The sequence below is a fragment of the Corvus cornix genome, chromosome 2 (assembly GCF_000738735.6).
Source record: "Corvus cornix cornix isolate S_Up_H32 chromosome 2, ASM73873v5, whole genome shotgun sequence".
NCBI lineage: Eukaryota > Metazoa > Chordata > Aves > Passeriformes > Corvidae > Corvus > Corvus cornix.
In genome coordinates this window covers 70985014-71008720 of record NC_046333.1, presented here as the reverse complement: position 1 = coordinate 71008720, position 23707 = coordinate 70985014, and the positions used below count along the sequence as shown (strand labels likewise).

General features: G+C 38.2%; 1 protein-coding gene across 2 annotated transcripts in view; it reads right to left on the bottom strand.

Annotated features, from left to right (window-relative positions):
• The window catches only part of PIGN (phosphatidylinositol glycan anchor biosynthesis class N), a 106310-nt gene that overhangs the window by 28707 nt on the left and 53896 nt on the right, over positions 1–23707 (bottom strand). For both annotated transcript variants that reach the window (XR_005601417.1, XM_039548843.1), the window contains exons 13-20: positions 18481–18559; positions 14740–14922; positions 11375–11511; positions 10265–10364; positions 10061–10153; positions 8620–8711; positions 6818–6929; positions 2603–2711 (exon numbers count right to left, since the gene is read on the bottom strand). Coding sequence is in view for 1 of the 2 variants with exons in the window: in XM_039548843.1 (XP_039404777.1) it covers positions 2603–2711; positions 6818–6929; positions 8620–8711; positions 10061–10153; positions 10265–10364; positions 11375–11511; positions 14740–14922; positions 18481–18559 (905 nt within the window). In the remaining variant the exon portion in view is untranslated. The remainder of the gene's footprint in view (positions 1–2602; positions 2712–6817; positions 6930–8619; positions 8712–10060; positions 10154–10264; positions 10365–11374; positions 11512–14739; positions 14923–18480; positions 18560–23707) is intronic.

The window sequence follows — 23707 nt, the reverse complement described above, 5'->3', positions numbered from 1 at the left end:
CTAAGTCAGTGTGTTTTATTTCCTGGCTTTCAGCCTTGGCCACTGCTACAATTACAGAGTAAGTGACTTCAAGGGGCTCCAAGAAGGCCCAATTCAAGGAGGAACTCCAGGGACCTCACTGCAAGTCAGAACAGCTGGAAATAAATTCAGCATGGCAACTGGCCTCTGTGAATTACACTCAACATATCAGATGTGTATCACTCTGAGTACAATCATAGATGAGAACAGATGAGTGGCTGGTAGATGATAATTAATCTTTCTCTTCCATCTCTGGTGTGATACATCAGATATTAATCCTAAAAAGATCTGCACATTTCTGGCTGACCTAAACAAACCTCTGTATATGACCCCAGTACACAGTTGTGACACCAAATTCCTCAAAATTTGGCAGGTTGCTACAATAAATTTCCACAGGTGAAAATTTTAAGACATAATATACATTCATTTAGAAATATCTGCTAATATTAAGATGGTTCTGAAGGACATGGGAAGCAATTGAATTAATGTTACACCTCCTGGTTTTGCCTTTATGTTTTTAGTTAAGTACACTGAATGAACCATACAGTCTAACAGCTAAAGCCGGTTGGACACAGGCCTGCAGGAACCCAGCCATCACTAATTCATTTGCCTGGTTCCCCAAACGGCCGCCTTTCTCAAAAAAAAAAAAAAAAAATTAGGTCAAAGTTAAAATTTAAACAGTTAGGCTTCATATTAATCAGAATAAATAGCTAGGAAGGGTGCAAAAATTCCCTAGAAAATTTCAGAAGTATTATTAGCATCCTGACACAATAATAAATCAGTATTATTATGAACAAATACTGATAACTGTGTGTTTCTGGGTCTATAAATACACAGAGACATGCAAATTGAGAGTTCAGTAACAGTGCCATTCTTCTACAACTAAGGAAAAAGCTAAAGAGGAGTTGGGCCACCTGTAATCCCATCAACCTGGAAAAACTACAATGAGTTTGGTGCCTTAATTCTTATGGTGTGTCCCATCTGGTACACACTGGCAACAAGGCAGGTGCTAGTTGTGGTTATGGTAATGACAAGGCATTTCTCTCCAAGAGGAGTACTGAGGACATGTTGGATGCCTTGGTGTTTTACCTGCTTCCTTCTGTGTTTAATTATGGAGAGCAATTTCAGCAAGTACACAAAGCTCCTACCTTGTATATCATATTCACTTAGAATGATTACTTCCAGTCTGAAAGACTTTGTTAAAATATTCAATACTACTGTGGCAGCAAGTAAACATTTTGAGTACCTACAGTTTACTTCACTGTTAGCTTTATTTTTATCATCACCCACAACAAAGAGAATTTCTAATATACTTTTTCCTCATAACTCTAAACCTCTCTGACTGCCTGAATCATCTCTTAGATGAAAAATGTTTCTCTTTCATCCTTACACAGGAGAGAAATATAACCTTTACACTCAATTCCTGCTCCACTAAGCCAAGCAGGACTTCATCGATTTCATTGACTTTACAACTGCAAGAAATTCATCCACACAGAGATCCCCATTTAGCTTAGCAGGCTACAAAGAGTTAGTGGAGCATGATGGAAAGGCAAATGCTCCAAAGAAAGCTACATTACTAAGAAAGCATTGCTCACACACACACTGATCACAATCACTGAACTTCATCTTGAATCCATTTGCTCAAACAGAAGCAGGATTGCTAAAACTGACAAGATCTGCTTAAGTTAAAACAATGTCACCAGTACAGGAATGTACAAGACAACCAGCAAGTAGGTAAAATGCACCACAGTTCTTTCATTAAGTTATGCTTAAATTCCTGATCTTGGCCTGTAGCAAAAAGCTGCTATCAAACTTTGCATGGGATATGTTTAGCTCTAAAACAAACGCCACATTTCAAATCACTCAGGGATAAACAGTGCTTAACATTTTCTTATGGAGACCTATAGAAATTATTTTCTACATAAAAATATGAAAGGCATTCCTTCACTGCATTCCAGAACTCCAGTAACAATTCCATTTGCTCTGTTTAATCACACAATGATTTTTTGAGTGGTGAAAAATTCAGACTTGTAAATTGCTTTTTTCTTTAATAATTAGATTCTAACAGATATCAAAAATATACAATCATCATTATTTCACAGATATTTTGCAAGGCAGCTCTCAAAATCACTCCTACACCCCAAGGTTCTCTGCCATCAGATGCAGCTTCAAGTTTACACTGAATTACAGCAACAACCTTTGGTCATTTCCCTATGCTCAACCGGACTGCTTGTAGAACATCTCAGATCACCCATATCTGACTCCAAGTGAAACAAAAGGGGAATTTATGCCATTATACCCCTAAAAGGGGTCTTCAAAATATTCAGAACACCCAAAATAAAAGACAAAGCTGGTTGTAAATCAAAGGTATTTGCATTTTATCACAAACTTAAAAAGGAATAATATTTTAGAAGACTAACACATTTCTCAAAAAAACTCACTTAGGAAAGCAGACATACAGAAGAACTATCAGCAGTCAGATAAAGGAAAGTAAGATGCTAATGAAAAAGTGACATCACCCCCCACCCAACCTCAGACTCCACAAACTGCAGGCATAAAAGTTTGAGAGGGAAGATTTTCTTACCTAGAGTCATCCAGCTAATAATTTGATTCATTACAGGCAATCCCTGTTTGTTCTTAAGACTGTTATGGGTACTGCTCACAACATATGTTGAAAGTGCAACACTGAACATCTAGAAAGAAGAAATCAGACAATGAAACAAAATTCATGTATGGATCTCTGCCATCCCATACTAAAGATGTAAATATGCTTTAGAGTTGCATAACACCTCATCTGAATCACCATAAGAACAGGAAGTCATATATATAGCGTCAAAAATTTATAATTTTTTATAATTTACAATTACCAGCTTTTTAAAGCTTCTGTCTAAATTACTTTTTATTAGTATTCTTATTTTTCACTTTTGCTATTTTAAAGTAGCATACACAAGTGACCTGGATCACTGATTTGACATGATATGCTCTTTGTCAAGAGTAACTACTTAAACACACATGCAAACCACAGAAAACACGCCCCCAGCCCTTCAAGGTGCACTCGTCCTCAAACAGCAGCCACAAAGAACAAGCAGAGCCTTTGGCTTTGCTGCAGAATTGGGTAAGGGCAAAGGGGAAGGCTCCTGTAAGAAGAAGCAGAAGAAATTGGAGGTGGATTTTAAGAGATGGAAAGAAGTTGTTGGGTTTTTTCCCCCCAGTTAAACTGACTGAACCACCTCAAGCAGAGCCCTCTGCCTTGCAGAAGCAGAGAAGCTGGAGAGGTATTTTTTTCTTTGACTAATTCAAGAGACACCATTCAGTGATCAAGTACATGCAAAAAACCTTATGAAAATTACCCCATGAGTCAGTAATTTTTGAAAGGTGACAATTATCCAAGAAAACACTTGAGCCAAGTTTTCAATTACTGCTATTTATTCACAACTCTGCAGTTCCACTAAAAGGCAAATCAAGCATGCACAGTACTTTGCAAACGTGCTTTAAAACTGCATTACAAGATGTAATTGCTGTTGCGGCTTTTTTAGTGCACAGCAGCTACACTGTTCACATCTATCACTTTTTACCATATGAATAGCTGCTATTTCCCTGCTAGACGCAGTGCTACCTAGTGGGATCAGCCCAGAGGATACATTTAGCATCAGCATTCTTTTTTGGCAAGTTTCACAGGTGCTCAGTATCTGCTGCTTCTATTTAATTTCAGGCCATAAGAACATGTACCTCGTATTTCTTTGTGACATCAACAACCGAGGTCAAAACATTAGGCATCCAAAAGCTCAGGGAATTGGACCCTTTAGACCTCTGGTGTTTACTTTGGACACTTTTGCTGTATTCAGGTCAGATCTCTCCCCTTTGATATATCTTATCAAGTTCTTTTTAGTGTCATGAGTTCTGCTAATCCCTCTGATATCCCTTAGGCACTGGTGAAGTCCCTTTGCACTGACTTTGTGCCACCCTCCATAATATATCCTTTACCTTGGAAGACTTGTCCTGGCAACATTAGTAAGCACAACGTACTGCTGCTAGATCTATGCCAGTGTCCAGGGAAGGGCTCAGCACGTGCTTTTGTTAGAATCTGTGTTTGCCATTTAACTAAGTTCAGACAGCTCTTGGCTTCCACCAACATCTCCAGGACAGAGCAGAAGAAACTTGGAGGTGCACACAGAGGTCTCCAGCTAAGAACCTGTCTCCCTTCATCCTTCACAACCTTCTCTGATGCTCAGAAATAACTCTTGAACATCTTAAGAGCAGGTCTCAGACAAACATACCCGCAAGTCACAGCTAGAAAGAAGAAACCAAGGGTGACACCTGCAGTCCTGACACTGCCAGCAGCTCTGGCTGGGAGCCCTAAGCATCAACCATCATAACAACCCATAGGGAGAATGGCAGGAGAAACAGCGTCCTCAGCTGGGCACAAGGCTGGTAGAAAACACCCTTCCTGTCCCCTGGTTCCATCACTATGACATGGATTCCTACTGTTTACTTCTCCTCTTTTAGAAGACATGTAGATGTTGCACTTAGGAACATGGTTCAGTGGTGGTCTTGGTGTTAGGTTAATGGCTGGACTTGATCTCACAGGTCTTTTCCAAGCAAAATTGTTCTATAATTCTAATTTAGAGGAGGAGACTAATAAACTGACCACCTTGGACCCACAGGAAGTCCAAATCTCCTGAGAATAATAACTTGGTGCAACATTATCAACCAATGAAAACAGCATGATATCAGTACCGTGGCAAAAACTGGACATCACCTATGAAACTGATGGCAAAGAGAAACTGGCGCTCTCTCCAGCAAAAATGAAGTTATACAGTAAACACTGCAGCAGTCTAGCTGATGGATTATGAATGACTCCTGTTTTCATCATTACTGAAGCCTTAATGACCTCTCAGAGATCATAGAGTTAAAGAACTGTTTAGGTTGGCTCAGGTTTAACTCATCAGCAACCCCAAACATTAAGTAACAGTGTTATCAGAGGAAAGCATAACCTTTGATGACTGCCTCCAAACACCACCTATGGGGCACCTGAAAAACCTACTTTTAAGAAATCCCTTGGCAGATGCAAAGAAGGAACCTGATTGAGTGTGCTTACCTATTTGAATTTCAGTGGCCTGATCACCGTTTGCCACTAAAAAATAGGTATTTTCCCCTGACTAGGGGATTCATCTCACCTTTAAAACTGTCTGGGAGCTGTAAATCAAAACTCAGGATTTCAAAATGCTCCCAATGAGCATTTTTGAAGATTACCGCTTCCTGTTCCCACTGAGAAGTCCAACTCAAAGGAAAATATAAAAGTAGAATTAGGGAATTCCATTGCCTAGAAATACTAGTATTCTGACAAGCATTTTCCTTTTGTATTCCTGTATGTTTCAAAGCCGCTAAATGTAACCTAATCTCAAAACAAGATATTTATTTAGAAACACATATAATGCCTCTGTAATGTCCTTTTCTTCCTCTACATCTGAATAATATCACTTCCCAATCCTTCCCTTACCCAGAATGTGAATGGTGGATCCCGTATTTTCCATTCCCAATTAAGGTACCAAAACAAAAATCTAATAAGAGACTAGTAATTAGATGTCACTATTGTAAAATATCTTCTGATTAAGAGGCAATTTCAGGAACTTTATGATCTTCTTAAAAGTTGGGAGGAAAATGAAGATGTTACTTCCCGAATAAGCAGGCAGAACATCTTCATCTAATTAAGTATCACTCTGTGAGTGGATTTCCTGATTCTCTAAGTTTGCTCAAGAATACTCTGGCATTACTTTTTTTACTATGGACCTATTTTTTCATCATCATGAGATGCTGCAGCAGTTGTGTGGTGAGTTGGGTTGGCCAGTCACCTGCTGAGCTGGTCCCTCACTCCCCCATCCAGTGTAAGCTTTTTTCAGGCATTCCAGCAAGAAATCAATTGCTGAGTGTATGCTGGAAATTTATGTTCTAAATGCTTAGGAAAGGAACTGACATCTCTTTTCCACATGTAGGCTGAAAAAAGTAAGAGACATAACCACCAAATTTTACATGTGTTCATGCTCAGGTAAAGCCATTTTAAGCATCCATTACTCTTTCCCTTCCTCCTTTCAACCAATTTGAGCTCCATACCTAAATCACAGATAGAATGAGTGCATTGCTTTGCTCAGCAAGAAACGCCAGCACACACTAAATCATAACCAATAAAGCTGGTCCTGAAATAAAACCAGTATCTTGTAATAAGTTGAGGGGAAAAAAAATAACAAAAGACAGCAGACATGCAAGGTATTATTAGAATTTTAAAGCTCTCTAGAACTTAATTAGCTCCTAGTATGAAAAACACCTACCTATTTCATGAAGCTATAATTCACCTGAAAAAAGACTTAACCCACAGAAAACCAGCTCAGTATCAGTCTCACATTGTTTTTCTACAGCCAGAAACTGGAACTAGTTCAGCCTCCTGAACCAGCAAGCCTGTCCTCAGTGTGCACATGCAACTACTGAAAAGGTCTTTGGAAGCCATGTACACCGACCAAAAGTAGGACAAACTCTCAAACTCTCCACACGGAGCATCAAAATCTATATGCACATCTATTTATCAATCAATATAATTATGCACAGGATGGGCTTTTGGGAACACAGCATGACTATGTTTAAATACGTGCACATGGTCCTCTTGAAACAGCCAAGGAGAAAACTCTTAGGAACAGCCATTTTCATCTTGAAAATTGTGGCCTTGGTTGAAACATGTTCTTAGAAAGTAAAAATTTGCACATAAAAACCCTCTAACATACAGAATTACTGAAAAGTAACAACTGACCTGATAAAAATATACTTTCAGATCTTCATTATCTCTGTACTTATTTTCACTTTTACAAAGAGATGCCAATGAGAAGAAAGATATCAAGAGGGTCAGCAAACCAGCTGCTATTCTGCAAAAACAAACAAAAGAACAATAAAATTCCAGAAAATATCAACAAAAATGTCTTTTGCTGCTGTATGCTGTCTTGTTGCACTTGATATCCCACACCAGATTCAACCCCAGAAGCACTTTGGCTTTCCTAATCTATCCTGAATATTCAGTGTCTCCAGGTTCCTCCTGGATCATCTAATCCTGCTTTCACCCCTGTGTTTCCTTTTTATGACTGAGCTGAGTCAGGAGCTCCCTGCTCCTACCATACAAGTTTTATTAATGTACTGAAAAGCCCTGACTTGACAGATAGTGCCACTGCTCAAAAACAGAAGCACCTATTTCTCACTGGGATTCTGATTTTTCCTTCTTGTATCTTCTCCTCCAGCACCAATTTATCTTCAACATCCTGACGTGTCACATATACATATATTTTTAATTGCTGCTTCAAGTCTTTCCAGCTTCAAAACTCCCTTGAAAAGTTTCAGATAAACACAGTGTTTCAAAGGTAAAATGTTTCATCAGAAGAATAAACAGAAAGATGTACAGCCTGGGCAAGGTGAATATAAAGAAGTGTCAGAGAGGAAGATCTGATGGTAATTTAATTCCATTTTGATTTCTGAGCTGTGCACATACATTCTAAAGAATAGAAAAACCTCAGTTGGGACCAGCAGAAATACATACAGGTGTACATACAGCTGAGAGGCAGTAATATAATCCAAGCAAATCTGTGCTGAATATTTCTAATGTGCCCAAGGATCAAGACTAAGAAGGGTTTTCAACAGACAGATTTAAAACACAGTAGAAAATATTGAGGCAGAATGCCAATAATCTTGGAAATATCTGGGCTCTCAATTCTACCTGCAATCACATATTACTGCTTAAATCCCGTATTTCACTGAGGATCAAGCACCCTGGCTCTGCTGAGGCACGGTACCATCACAGTCTAGGGTAAATTCACTCTTTCTGCAGTAACTACAATGAGACCACAAGCCTAACCCTTCAGGCCAGCCACCTGGATTGCATCCAGATATGAGAGAACGCTCCTATGACCAAAGAGTGGCTCACAAGAGGAGAGGGACAGATAACAAAGATGTACTAGAAAAACAATGCAAATCAACAACTGTAGAAAATCAGACAAGCAATACCAGAAAGGAAGACTCAGGACAGAGATGCAGAAGTGGACAAAGAAGAGACACAGGAGACACTGAGGAAGAAGAGAGTTCTGCCTATCCTGTTTGTTTCCTTGAATATCTCATTAGTACAGAGTGCTATTCAAAGACAGATTATTCAAAATTGCATGGATAAATTCTGAAAGATGCTGTCAAAAGTATATTGCTTTTGACTGAATTCTTATTCATGGATCATAGTGCTGTTTACCATATTTGCACCCCACTGAAGCTTCCCTTTTAATGATCACCTCTATTTTCCTGTAAAATTTGCAAATTTTGTATTATGAGAAATGTTTCCCTTGACAAGAAATTACAGAATAACACAAAGACCAAATGGATATGGCAAAAGAATTAGAAGTCTATTTTCATTCTCATTAGTGAATAACTGAGGTCTATATAATCATGTTATTTAAATTCTGAATTTCAATTCCTGTCTCAGCCAGATTTCAATAATACAATTCCTCACACATACCAAAAGGCAGCCTAAATTTTGAATCAAAGAGGGAATAAAAAATTTAAAGAACAAGATGAGATTCTTACACCAGAGGAATGTTTGGTTCTCTTCCTACAACAGGCATTAATGGAAATACTGCCAGGAGCACACACAGGAGAGTCCAGATCAATGCTTTTGTCTAAAAGAAGAAGGAGGTCATGTGGACAGACAATTGTCTAATCATAAAGAAATACTTCAGGGAACTACTAATAGCTACTAGTATCTCCCATGAGCAAAGACCCTGCATGACCCAGGAGTAAAATTAGCTAAAAAAAAAAAAAAAAGAGCACAGGGTCATTGGTATTACAGCACTTCAATTTAACACAGAAAAGAATTTCATTTACATAGCTGTCAAAATCCCATCAAAGACAATGATAATTAAAGCTAAGTTTACACTTACAAGCACCTTCTCAAAGCGTGGCCTTCACACACATTGCAGGCACCAGAAATCTGTCAATTGACCTTATAGAAGGAAGGCATAAAACTAATATTCTCAGAAGGTTGCAGCAGTTAATTAGTCAGCATTGAGAGAGAATACTCTGAGAATATGGTAACATTATCCAGTCTTTGCATCTATGTGCCATTTGATTTAGCCACCATAATCATCTAAGTAGTTCTCTAAACTCTTTGCTAGGAAGAAAAAAAACCCTATCCCAGGTGTTTTATTTAACTAAAAACATTAAGAGCTGTATCATTTTAAGTTTTCAAGTTCAAGTCAAATTCATATTCCTGAAAGGAAATTTTATGCTACAAAACATCATCTGTGTATATCCAGCTTGAAGACAAGTTACTCGATAACTCAACTAGAACAAAAAAATTGTAAATTAACAAATACAAGCCTCCATCTTGACAGCTCTTAGAGAGCAAGACTTAGCAATTTGACTCCTTTTCTCTATCCCAGGACCCTAGGTTTTAGGTATCCCCTGAAATAAGAGATGTTGGAATCAATTAATGGAAGAAATGTATCTTAAATTAAATTTCATGCCACTTCATGAAAATTGAGGGTTTTTCTTAAGAAAAACAATACAGAAAGCTGCCTCTGAGGAACAGCGTGTCCCAGCTGATTAGACAATAATGAATTGACAACTGCCTTTCAGTTATCTTCAATTTTTTTTCTAATAAATGATCATATTAGTTAAATGGTGACACTTTCACCAATCATACATGTCAACACCATAATCACTGCAACAGTTTGATAACTGGTGTGCATTTCATATGATTGAGTCAAGCATTTTTCAGTGATCAACAACAGAAAACTGATAGCTAACTCATAGCTACCTCAAAACTCTTAAGCACTCTTACGTTGCATAACAGATCTAGCCAGATCATACTAAATTCCCTTGCTTTGCTACATGCTACCCATGACAGAGATTGGGAAAAGAGCATAACTGAAAAGGAATTCAAAGCAGCATTCCAAAGCATTCCCAACATCCTAAGATGCAGTCCAGCTGTTCACCATTTAAAACCTTGAGCAAAGCAATACAATACCTTAGCTTGAATCCACAGCTGTGTGATCACTGGCCAGCCAGCAAAGACAAGAAGGCCAATGGTGAGTGCAGAGCGGTAGAAAAAGCTGAAGACCTAATTTAAAAAAATTCAAGAAGGGACTGAAAATCAAACACATTAACTCCTCAAAGAGGTAGAATATTAGCAATGAGATACCTTTTTGATACATAAGGATAAAATACTTACTAGTATTTCAATTCCCAGTATACAAACCAAGAGGAATCCTATAGATTGACCCATATGAAGTGACAAAACATTTGTGGCAAGGTCTTGAATAACGGGAATTCTGTTCAAAATGATGGAACAAGATAACATTTATTAAAAAAAAAAAAACAAAAACACAGAAATAACATAGAATTTTACCTTTACAGGACAAGGATGGGGTCAGAACACAAAAAAAGTTAGAGGTATTGCTGGTCCTGCCCAGACCCCACGCGTGATGGCCAGATGATCATTCTGCCCAGTTTTACTTGATAGAAAATCTACAACAAAACCCTCCAGCTTTTTTCCTCCCATATTTGGCACATCTTCGCCAGTGTTTGGACAAGCTTCAGATTATTCACTACCCCAACTGACTCTGAGTATATGAATATTTTTGGTTTATGTTGTGCTTAATGTCTGTCATAACTGATGAAACATTCAGAAGCTTTATAGAGAGAAAAACCTTCCCTGTTAGCTTTTCCTGTGCTTTATGAGACAGCTCATTATCTAACTGCAGTTGGTCTCATTTTCTCTGAATAATACTGAGTTGGTATCTACAAATTGCCAGTAGATCAGGAAAGTAAATAGAATCAGAAGATAACAAGTATTTTTGGGCCTGAAGTAAAAGGAGACCCAAACAAGACAAATATATTTCAATATGGGAGCACATTCCTCAACATGACTAACATGTGTTCTCCAAAAGTAGCTGGTGTTCAGCACACTTGACACTTTGCAGGATCATTTTGCAAAGTAAGTCAGCTGCTACAGGTATTTGCAAAGATTTTAGCACTCTTTTGCAACAGCTATGAGAGTACTGAAATTTTTTTTCATGGAAATAGTTTATTTTATCTTTGCTAATAGAAAAGATATCTTCTAGAATTGGCAACTGTATCAGTCTGTTTGGACACTACTCATTATGTCAACTGAAATATAAACCAGAGTCCTTTGGAATGTCTCAGGAAACACTAAAGGAGGTTTAATAAAATTGTATCTAACTTTTTTCTCCCAAATTTATGGGAAAAATTTAATTCTCTACAAAAAGGAAGTCCAAACCTGGTCTTAAAACAGCAGTAATAAATTGCATTCTTTACTTACTCTCTCAAAACTGCATACCATACTGGCACTGGCAAGAGACAGTATACATAGTATGTCCAAGGACATGTTTGAATCAACAGAAAAAAAGCTATTATCATTCCAGCAGAGGCAAAACTGTAGAAGAGTACAGTAGATTTCTGAAAAACAAATGTTTGGACAAACATTCTTGAAACAGGAATAACATGTTTTAAACTACACACTATTTTCCATTTGTTAGTTACACAGTAAAACAAATGCTATTTTAACACAGCCACACAAGCTGCCATGTGTCTCTACACAACTCTAGACCAAGTTGTCAGCCAGATTAAAAAAAACAACAGTAGGGTTTGAAGATCTAATTGTAAATGTGTCTCTTCATAAGGTCCTGCAGTAAAATCTGCATGCAAAAGGCATACTTGTACAATCTGGAACACAATATATGCAATGTTTAATGGACACTTGAAATCCATCTGAAGTTAGAGATGCTAAGAGTTTTGGGAAAAAGAACTCTGAAGTTTAGATTCTAAAACCAGAATATAACCTATTCAGTTCAAGTTCATAGCCTTACAGTCAAAGCATTTAATGAAATTCCATCAGCATATTTCCTCCTCCTGCTTGAGACATTTGTAAGAGAAGTAATTAAACTAAAATATTAAGCATTAACTCCTACCAGAAAAAAAACACAACTATTCAGGATCTAGGAACAGCTACAAAAGGAGGATTGTGACCAATCTTCCACAGGAGAAACTGCCTTGCTCAAAGAACCCACAATTTCAAAATACAACAGAGGACTAGTGTTGCACAGCACTAAAAGGTAACATAGCTACAACTGTTATTATATTTAATCCTAACCTACAGCTCCTGCTTTGGGCTTTTCTTAGTAAAAGAAATTCGGTATGGGATTAGAATGTTATGTACTCAAAGAAACATGGTCTCAGACTGAGAGCACTCTTAAGGAGAAACATCAAAGAAAGAAGAAAAATGTTAAAATGGGTTATCTCAGACAGGCAGGTCAGTCCTAAATCATCAGATAGCATCTCTTTTTTGTGCAAAGAGAAGCATTAAACAGTCATTCTGCATCTGCCTTTTATCTGGTCATTGAACTATTCTTCCTTATGCAAGGACATTCAGATATCAGAAGAATTACTGATAAGGGAAGATTATGTACAAGTTTTAAATAAACAATTTAATCTGTATGCATTACAACTGGACATAGCAAAGGCAGCTTTTAGTGTAGGTAATGATGAAGACACTGTTTTCTTCTGCACAAATGCTAATTTTTTGAAAGAGTTAAGTAGACAGATACACAACTACATTAAATATGCTGAGAAGGAGAGACAATCAGCTAGCAGTTCACCTAGATGGATTAACATCTTTTCTGGCTCACCCTCCCTGTAACTGATGTACAACTGCCTTGATCTAAACTGACAGCAAATGCAAGTTCTAAATGATTTTTAAAATAGAATTTTTGCTAAGATATGCCATTAGACTAAGAAAGGATATGTCATATAGAAAGCTGACCTAGGGCAATTTTATTAGTTTTAAATTTTACATTTGCTGACATATAGACAGAACGAATATGTATATATATGATATGCACACAATATAATTTATCACTGAATAAGTAAACACACACAATCAACATTTTATTCCATATAGCGACATAAATATTATAGAGTCCAATATACTCAGTCATGCATTGAAAATGGAAACCAGATTTGCATTTCTGTAAATGTTTAAAATAGATTAAAAGGTTATGCTTCTTGCTAGGCAAAACAACATTCTATACCAAAAGAAAAAAAAACTGCTTTTTTTTCCATACTCAGCGTAAGAAACAAAAACTTTTAAAGATATACAGGATATGCAGTTCCATTACTCAGAGGCTCCTTGATTTTAAAAGGTGGTGCTTTGCAGGAGGCTATTTGTCAGTGGTAGATTACTCTCTGCAAATTTCTTTAAGTTGCTCCAATATAAGCTATAAACCAAATAACTTCTGTATATGAAGCATTAGCCTCGCTTTGTGATTCTCCAAGTATTTAGGAACACTAAAAAGGTTTCTACAGAAAAGGGCCTCTTATGAAAACTGAGGGAAGAGAAATTCTATCAACAAAGAACTAAGAAACCGATTTTTTTTCTGCCAGTGTCACTAGCATAAAATCTGCCTTCAACTAGTAAAATCAATATACCAAACTAAATCTACGTCAACTAAGAATGCAAATTTTTTCCTTAATGTAGTTATTAATATTCCTGATACTCAGTCTATTTATTGTAATTATTTTGTTTGTATCTAACATAACATGCATCCTGAATTATCTCCTCAGTTATTTGATGAAAGAAAACCTAAATCACACAGTACAGCACTTATGAATATTTTCCATTTTAATTTTGTTTGAGCATTTTCATTAAAGGTCAAGACTATCTCATTTCAGCCAGTAGTAAAAACCTCAAGACAGCATGATAGGAATCTTCTCAGCATATTATATTGAAGGCAATAAAGATGCTAAGTGAGCACTCATTCTCACCTACATTACAAAATGAAACAATTCCTTCTATTCTGAACAAATTCTTGAAGTTTGGGAGAATTTTCCCTCCCCTGCAGGCTTTAATCCTTCTCTAGTGAAATGCTAGCTTTTTGCCTATTCACCTTTTTGAGGTCTCTTTCCCTGATGAATGACTGAAAATAAATTAAGTTCATAGGATTTTATACTTTGTGAAAAATCAAACCATAATAATCTTGTCAAAAAGAGCTTCCTTCATCTTTCATGTCTTCTGCTGCACACTTGCAAATCACAAAGATCAAGAGAGCACACCAATCTGTGAAACAACAGCTCACCTTCTATCAAAGCAGGCTATACATTTTAAAAATGCCACAATTGGACTGCACAGTTTCTGAGAACAGATGTAAAATTGCCAAAGAGGGCAGGAACAAAATAATTTACGTGCTGGGGTTTTTTTGGCCTTACAGTGAAGAACATCAATGAAACTGGAAGGCTGTATTCTGTATTCTTCTAAACAATTATTATTATAACAGAGTGCTGTTGATGCTGAAAATTAAACCTGGGAAAATCAAACCCGGTTTAAAGACAGACCCTTTAATAGTTTTAAATCACTATGTTTGCTTACACTTGCATTAGCATCTCAAATGGACAGCTGCAGGAAGAAAAACTGAAGAAGCACAGTACTGCATACTCAGACTTACGCAGTTTAGGAATACTGATCCTAATCAATGGATTTAGCAGCAACACTACACAGGATTACAGTAGCTGGAAAACTCAACACCTTACAAAAGAAGTGTAAGGTGTGCAATTTATCCTGCACAGAGTCACTTAGCACACATATAATACTGAAAACTGATAGAAAAAAATAATTGAATGCTTCCAACCTACCTTTTCATTAGTTGGGACAGTCTTGGTCAAATTGGTGTGGGCCTTGATAATGACCAGAATCACGTAAGTTGTCCAGCCCACAAAACCCACTGCAATACTTAGACCCAGGAATAATCTATCATACTTATGGTAGTAAGACAAGCCTTCCAAAGCAAGGTTAATCAGGGTTTTGCACAGGGCTACCTGGAGGCAGACAAAACATTTAAGCAACATATTAGAAGAGTGTGAGCTTCCCATTCCACAAATTAACCTGACAGCAACTGGAGTTCAAGCAGTTCCACCACTCTTGGCACATGTGTCCTCTCCATGCTCAGGTATAGTGTTTTGGCCAGCACCAACTGCTGGAGTACACACTGCTTGGGACTCCTGCTGGATATCAATTCAACCATCACCTGGCTCCTTCACCATCCTCCCTGGCCATGACAGTCATTAGATGGTGAAAGCTACACAGACAGCACACCTTGAACACCACCTATTAACAAGCATGCCACTTTGTTTTCCCACAAGCATTTGACTGTATACGTTCCAGTGTAAGTTACCCCCTTAAAAAACAGTCACGTGCTTCTGAAGGCACATTTACATAGGAGAAGGATTATGGATGCAACTGAAACATGGTCACTCTCCACAGCCTGAAGCATTCCCTGCCTGGGGTTTGATGTCCTCCACTTCAGTAAAGCCTGATACTGCAAGAACCATTGGTGAATTCAGAGACTAAACTGCAGTCCCAGATTCATTCACAGAGCATCTGCTTGTAGCTCTCAGGACATAAATCACTTGGAAACAAAAAGGGTTGTACCCAGTTGTAGCAGGTTCAGTTCGTAAATTGGGCAGAAACACCAAGTGTAGTGGTTTGGTCCAAAATACTCATTACTTACTTATTTACCTTCTGTGAGATAAGAATTAGGAGAAAGCAAAGCAGGCACAAAACTTAAAAGAATATAAAGAAGTTTATTAACAGACCTAAAAGAAAGAAAAAAAAAAAATCATACCACACCTTCAGAACACTTCTCCTCCCCTCACCTTTCTCCCTTCTCCCACTGACAATGTAAAAAGACAACCCTTGAGATTTTCAGTCAGTTTACCACTTCCATAACAACCCTGTTCAGTTCACTTAGGGAGAGGAGCCTCTCTTGCTCATGCTATGGAGACATCTCCACAAGAAGTTCTCTCATGGCTCAGTATCACAGCGAGACAGCCGCCCAGGTTGGTTCTCTGCTCGCATGTGAGAGTCCCTTCCCACAACTCGCAGCTTTCCCCACAACTGCTTTCAAGGGTCCAATCTTGAGCTACTGGGGTACCATTTTAAGGTTGAGCTGTTCAGAAACAAAGGTTCTCTTCATCCATCTCTGGGAGCATCTTCATCTCTAGGAATAAAGGCACTCCCCCTTCCCTGGGAGAAAAAGGATCCTCATCATCTTCATCTCTAGGACTATCTCTGGGAGCATCTCTAGGAACTGAGGTTTTCTCCTTTCCCATTTGGAGCAAGAGTCCTCATCACTTCCATCTCTCCCTGTTCAAACTTCTCATCAAATTACAGCTGCTTCAGCATTTGCTTATTCCAGCACAGGTACTTTTGCTCACAAGTACAGTTTGAACACTCTATGCCCCATGCTTTCATGAAATTACAATGGGTACTCTGTTATATCATAGTCCATCACCACCATAGCTTTACAACAGAATTTCAGCTTCTAAGCATTTCCTCTTTCTCCTCCCTTAGGGTTTCAGCTCTTCCTTCTTTACTGACTTTGGAGCACTAAAAGGGTTAATCTCACCTGGGCCTTGCAGATGGAATTCGCTTATCGCTGTTGGTCACATGATCTTTGTTGGGCAGCGGAGCAGTTTCAGCTGAATCTTCAGCCACACTGGAGGGGGGGGTGTGTAGAGCCAGCCCGTGCCATCTGCACGGAACAGGGACATGGGGGCTGTGGGTGGAACAGGGCTACACGGCTACAGGATGGCTGTGTCCCGGCCCCGCTGGGCTGCACAGGCCCAGGCCAGTTACCTGTCCCAAGGCCGGAAGCAAGAGAGAGCTTTCCCGGGGCTTGTCCATTCTTAAATGTGGACCACAGAGGCATGTCATGCTTTTTTTTAAGTGGATTAAAAAACTGTCAATATTCAAACTAGCCAGTTGATAGGTTCTGTCAGGTCATAGAGGAAGCTGTAAGCACCTCTTGGCAAGAAAATCACTTCTGGAGCTATGCTAACCCATGACACCAGTCTAACCACCGGTCCCCTCACTCCATGCCTCCACTGGGGAGACACCATGATAAAGACCATGGGTTTTCCCACCATGAGTGTCATTTGGGTGTGCTGACCCCTGTGATTTACCCAAAGACGGGAAGCTCATCTGTGTGATTTGGAAGAGTACAAGAAGCAGCTGAACTTACACAATGAAGGTTTTTTATATGTGCAGGTATCCAGTTGGGATTCAAAAATGACAAACACAGAAAAAGGTACGGCAACTACTGAAGAGATCACAAGTCTGCCAGTGGGCAAACTCACCCCAAATGACATCTATTCTATACAATTATGAGCGCATATTTGCAATACAAAGAGCTGCAGGGTTCAGGCAAAGAATCATCCACACCCCAACTTCTGGGAATGGAACAATCTTTCTGCATTGCAATACAGGATGCTGAGGACAACCAGGGCAAGGCACAAGTCTGATGTGTGAGTGATCAAAGACTGAACTTAAACCCCTGGAGCACTCCAACAAACAAGGAGTAAGATTTACATATAACCAACAAGACAAAATTGCAGGTTCTACTCCTGAAATGTATAAAATGTCTCCTAAAAGTAAATGTGACAGCCAAGTAGAAGTATTAGGAAACAAAAAAGAAAACTTTCTCCCACAGCAAAATAGATCCATTTATTTAAGACGAACTATTTCCACTTTACAACAAAGCAAGTAAAAAGGCATAAGAATAAAATAGATTTAGCTGTCCTGTGCATAAAATAGTAATTTATTACCCTAAGAATCATATTAGGAAAAAAGAACTGAACCCTAACACATAATGGAATTCTTCCATGCATCTGGCAGGTTAAATATAATCTTACATATTCAATATTTTCATGTACTTTTTAACACAGAAGTCAATGACCAAACAAAAACTATTAAATTGAAAAAAACCGGTTAAAATGAAAGACTTCTTGGTATAATTTAGCTCTACAAATTCTTTCTGTGAACATCAGAATACAAGTACCAGTGAACCTGCACCCACTGAGTACTCTGTCACACAGTGAGTGTTAGCAAGTGCTTAGGAACGTAATACTGGAACTGAGAAGCATGGTTCTATGTATGGGTCCCAGTCTGACACACTGAAATGTGAAAGTGAAACCATGAACAGTTGGTTCAGGTAAAAGAAGAAAAAAAGCAGGATCTGTGATGAAGCAAGATACCACACTTTTTTTTATGCAACTAGCAGCCTAAGAAGTGTCAACATGAACTACATTCCTCAGTTTATCTCCCAATTTACCCTTTTCTACTGTGGAAAATAAAAACATACACTGTGTGTCATTATATTACAGAATGGCAACAAACAATTTAAGAAGTATGAGAAAAAAATACAGTAGGTCAGTATTATTCATTATAACTCATATCAAAATGCAAAATTTTGGAGACTTCCAGGGGGGTTTTGAGTCAACGAGAGGTGCATCATAAGGAAGGAAAAAAGTTTTATTTCTCAGTTCATTTTGATTTAAAGAAAACAAAATATTTACATAGAGCCAAAACAGACTTACCGCTTCATCGTACTTCTGCTGCTGAATATAGAGTCTTATTTTTTTTAACAAGTTGATCTGTTCAGAATCAGAAAGAGGTCTGTACAACAAAATAAAGAGATATTAATGATTAATTTTTTCTGCTCATGAAAAGAAGAACTTTGCAATTAGAAGAATTAGTCTGTAATGAAACCAAAATATTCTGAACTTCATTAGAAGCAATTAGGTAATTAAGACTAATCTATTCCTCTGCATTCATCTTCACACGTGTCAACACAGCTGCTTTTTAACTTATCTCAAAATCTTTGCATTAACAGACATTTCTTTTATGTAGTTGATCCCATCTAATCTGCTGAAAATTATCTCCCTTGTGCATTATTATTGAACATTGGTCTGGACAAGAATCATGGCACATACAAAAATTAAGCAATTTAACTGATTTGAATATGGCTGTAAGCAGTTTATAAGATAGCACTGGATGATTTGCTTAGGTTCCACGCTAACAGTAGATGATGCCTAACAATCTTCTCTTTGGAAAGTATGACCTTGTCTCCTGTTACACAAGCAGCTATCAGCTGAGTCCCCAGAGCAGGGGATAACACAGTTACCTGGCTACACTGAGGTCAGTGATAAAAATCTCTTTGATTTTAATGAATTTGATCATCAACCTAAACAATTGCTACCATTCTTCCCTTACAGAATGTAGTAACAAGGACAAATAAGCCAGTCAACCAAACTCCATCAAATGAAGGGAGAAGGACCTGTTGCTCCTGTACCATTTTCTTCCCAAGTTTAGGGACAGCAGCAGGCCTGAGAATCCCAGGCTGACCCTGCATAAGTTATAAGCCACAACACAGTCACTGTTGCTCTAGACACCACAGGCAAACCACCACGGGTCACAGCTTTCTGCAGCCAGTGAATGCACACAGCAGTTTTCCTTCACACCTTCCACAACACAGCAGAGGCACAGCACCAGCTCTCAGCATCCACAGCACAGGATGGCCCAATTGCATGCCTCTCTCTGCCACACCTGCTCCTTTACATGCCTCATAGACGGACCACCAAACTCATGTTTCAGGCAGTGGCAAATCAGGTGACTCCCACCATTTAAATCAGCAGCAGTTGCCTGGGTGGTCACTCAGCTGAACCATGGGAGCAGGTCTTGATTTTATGCAGCTGCTGCATAGAAATGCTCATTCCTGCAGCTCCCAAACAGCTATGAATCACTTTTGCCTACAACCCAGTTGATAGGCTGATACAGCAGTTGATACATCAGCAATACATACATATCATCCTTTGAACCATGAAATATATTCCACGTATTCTGTGCCTGAACAACCTGAATTTTTATTAGTAGTAACATCCTGGTATATTTTGATGCTATTTCATTAAGTTCAGAGCACAGTAGTATTGTGCAGGAATCTTCCAAAACACTGAATAATTGGAACAGCAACTGATCTTACTTTTGAGAAGAGTAAGTAACTGTATTAAGAAAATGTTTGTCTCTTTTCAATCTAGAAAAGAATTGAAGGATGATACCTATAAACAAGTAGGAAGAAAGAGGTCCCATAGAAAAGGAAAAAGGGAGAAAAAAGATGGTCACAAGGTCATGGTAAAAGTTTGATCACCTTAACTTTGAGGGGAAACAAAGGATTTTAGAAACCAGACTTGAAAAATAGCAAAGTGAATGTTGGTTGTTTTCTGCACCTTCATGACATGTGCCTCTGGAAGCCAACCTTACGTCTGGTAGAGGAAAGGGAGCAATACACCCACCCAAGGTGGGAGTTTCACCATGTGTGGAGATTAATAGGAGGAGGGGAAAAAAAAAAACAAACATATCTTAGATTTTAGGTAAAGATTAAAAAAAATCTGGAATAAATATTCAGAAGCTTTATTTAGGACTTAAACGCATTCAAGACGTTCCTATGTTCCCTGTCTCATTTTTATTGTTTTACCCATACTGTTTTCTGTGAATTATATCCTTGTCATATTCAATGCAAAATCTTCCAAGCCAAAATTATATTTTACTTCATATTTTTAGTCATTTAGCTATAACCCACTTATTATCTTTTTATTCTCACTGAATCATTATATTATTAATGAACAATAGTCTTCACCTATTCCTTCTTAGAGGACAGCACCTAGGATCTCTGTACATGGATGGTGTAACAGAATAAAAGGGGTTTTCAAACAGTAAAATGTTGAGTAAGTCAAACACTGAAAGCAATTATTTTGTCAAATGGGGTTACCATTGGCAGGTGCATTGTTAATTTTCAAAAGCTAATATTATAACACACGTTTTACCTTCCTTACATATATATAGTTTTCAAGAGGTTGAATTTACAATTGTCTAACAACTGTTTTTGTAAAATTTATGAATTTCACCAGAAACTAAGGATTATTCATATATAACTATGAAAATGCAAGGAGTGATCATTATCTTAAGATATTTTTTACCTCTGTATTAAACAAAAAAGCAAAGAAGTGATTAAAGAATTTTTGTATTTTATACCAGACTAAAAAGGTTACCAAATATGCTGATAATCCCTCAATTAAAGAATAGGCCTAGCTCACCATAAGCAGTTTATCATCCATTGAGGACACTGATTCACTTCCTGAAGCTTACAAAGTAGATGAGAGATTTAAAAGAAATCTAGATGTAGCAGAAAGCATAGAGACAAAGATGAGCCATGAACAAATATAGAAAGTTGCCTATGAAAAAAACCCATGGACTTTAGAAATGGTGGTTCTATAAAATCTACAAGACTTACCAAAAAACAAAACCACAAGGAACATTTAAATCTGAGAAGCTAAAGCTTGAGCTGTTCTTAGCACCACTTGATTTTAACTTAAAGTATTTTAAAGGTCTCCAGTAGTATACAGTGTTAGGAAATAATAAACTGATAAGATTTATCTCCCTGTGTTTTACTGTACAGCATCCCAGAGGCACTAGTAAATGTCAATGTATTCTCAAGGTGACTTAATACATACATCCACACAAGCAATGTTAATAGCAATGAAGTGAATTTACTGATCATCATTAGAAAGATTCTGAACTCTAGAAGGAAAACTACAGTGTATGTGTATATGCTCTTGCCAGCTATCCGTCATCAAAATCCAATTCTAACAAATTCAAGATGAATAGTCTTGACTAGTAAAATCTGAGGTCTTCTTCCATAACACAAAAATACCTGTCCTATTAAGAGACACACACAAAGAGAATTCAGTCAGAGGACTCAACTCTGTCCTTCTTTCCTTAAAAGTATTGCCAAACACATGCACTGAAAAGTGTAGTACTCAGAGGTTTAACTCAAAAAAAAAAAAAAAAAAAGCAAGAACTCCATGGTCACGTAGATTATAAACACACACACATCCACAATACCATCAGGATTCTAAAGACAAGATTACATTCTTCCCAGAAAACGATGGTGGTTCTGGAAGAGTAACTTTATTTTTCATTATGGCTAGCAGAGATTAACTTCCTGGTTCCAGACAGAAATCACAGCTTCATCCAAGAATAAACATAATTAATTATGAAACAAGATGATTGGGCTAATCATGCAAGTGCTTGTAAACTCTCTCTTCTGAGATGTGAGTTACCCTTGTCATAGGTATACCTGACAAAATTAATCTTTCCAGCACATCATTCATGCTTCATATAAGCTAAGCTATTTGACAGCAATTCACAACAAGACTGTGATGAAGAACATTCACCATAGCAATGTCAAAGGGATCTCTCTTTGGCCAATGAGTCTTGTTTATCATCACACTACAGAAATTACCATCCCCAACGTCATAGGTAGCATGATGCAGTCAAACCATGAAATAAAAAATCTCAGAACAGAAGGAGATGCCTTGCAAATATATCTGTATCCACCACTGCTAGTTTGTTAATTTTATTATGCCTGGTTATTTGGGTAAAGATTTATGGTAATTTTATTGCACAGTAAATTTTCCAGAATTCTACTACAGAAAGTAACCCCTTCGTGTCTGTCTTAGTTGAACACTTAAATTGCTGCAGATTTAATAATGAAAGTCAAGGAAGGATCACAGACCTGTAGATGAAAAGTACAAAGAGAAAGACTGAGATCTTCACCTAGCTCACTGTCAGATGAAAACAAATTTATTTCAGCTGCTTCACTATACACACAAACCCCATGTACCTGTGTCAGCTCATGCACATCTACACCCCTCTATCACTGCCTTTTCACTCTCCCCATCAGAAAAAAAGAAAATACTGTGCATCCTACAACTCTTTAAGAGTGGCAAGATTTGCAAAAGACAGTGATCACATTCCTATGACCCTTATCCAACAGCAAATCAGAAGAAGCTGTACAGCAGTCTTCTACCTTTTTATACTGGCTCTCTGGGAGATGGGGAGGAAAGCACCAGCTCCTCCTGTTGATGCAAAACTAAAAAGCTAAAGGAGATGGACACACATCCCTTGACCCTTGTGATAACCCCATGATGGGAGCAAGCATTTCAATAAAGTCTGATAGGATTTTGTATAGGTGACCTTCTGAACACCATATAAAGGAGAGCATCCAAGGCCTCTGCCATCCAGACACTGCTGGGGGCAGGTGCCAGTGCCTCTCTGCTCTCTCCATGGGAGAAAATTGCCAGCAACAGAATCAGCTGAGTATGTTCAAACTCTGTTGCCGCACATCCCTCTGTGAGAGCGCCATACTACAGAGAAGAGATGGCTTCCACTCCAGCAGTTCAGCAAGCAGCTGAAATAGTACTTACAGGACCCACTATTACTGCTTTGATCCACACAGCAATAATTTGATCCAGTGCTGGCAAAATGTCATCTTAAAAGTGCAGATATAAGACTGGCCTGATGTTTTAGCGGGGCTGCTATTCAAAAGCAACTGAGCCAGTGCAGCAACAGGCTTCAAAAATGCAGTCAGTCTCCCCTGAGAGCTGCCTTCAAATATTCCCAGTGCACAACAGAGACGGCGCCTGAGAAAGCACCAGGTGGGTAATGGGAGAGTAGAGACACAGATCTTGCATTCAACATTATTCATGTAGCAGAAACATGATTGCACACTTATTTCTGTTCTACATCAAATTTGCTGCAGTTAGCAACCCATGAGTGCAGACACTTAATATTGATGACAATGCAACCACAAATGAACCCAACTTTGCCATTCTCTTGTTTCTTTCCAAAGTACTGTGCACAGTCTTGTAGGAGCTGAATGAAATGCATATGAGAAAACTTTCCCAGCTCATCCGTAGCAGAGAACAA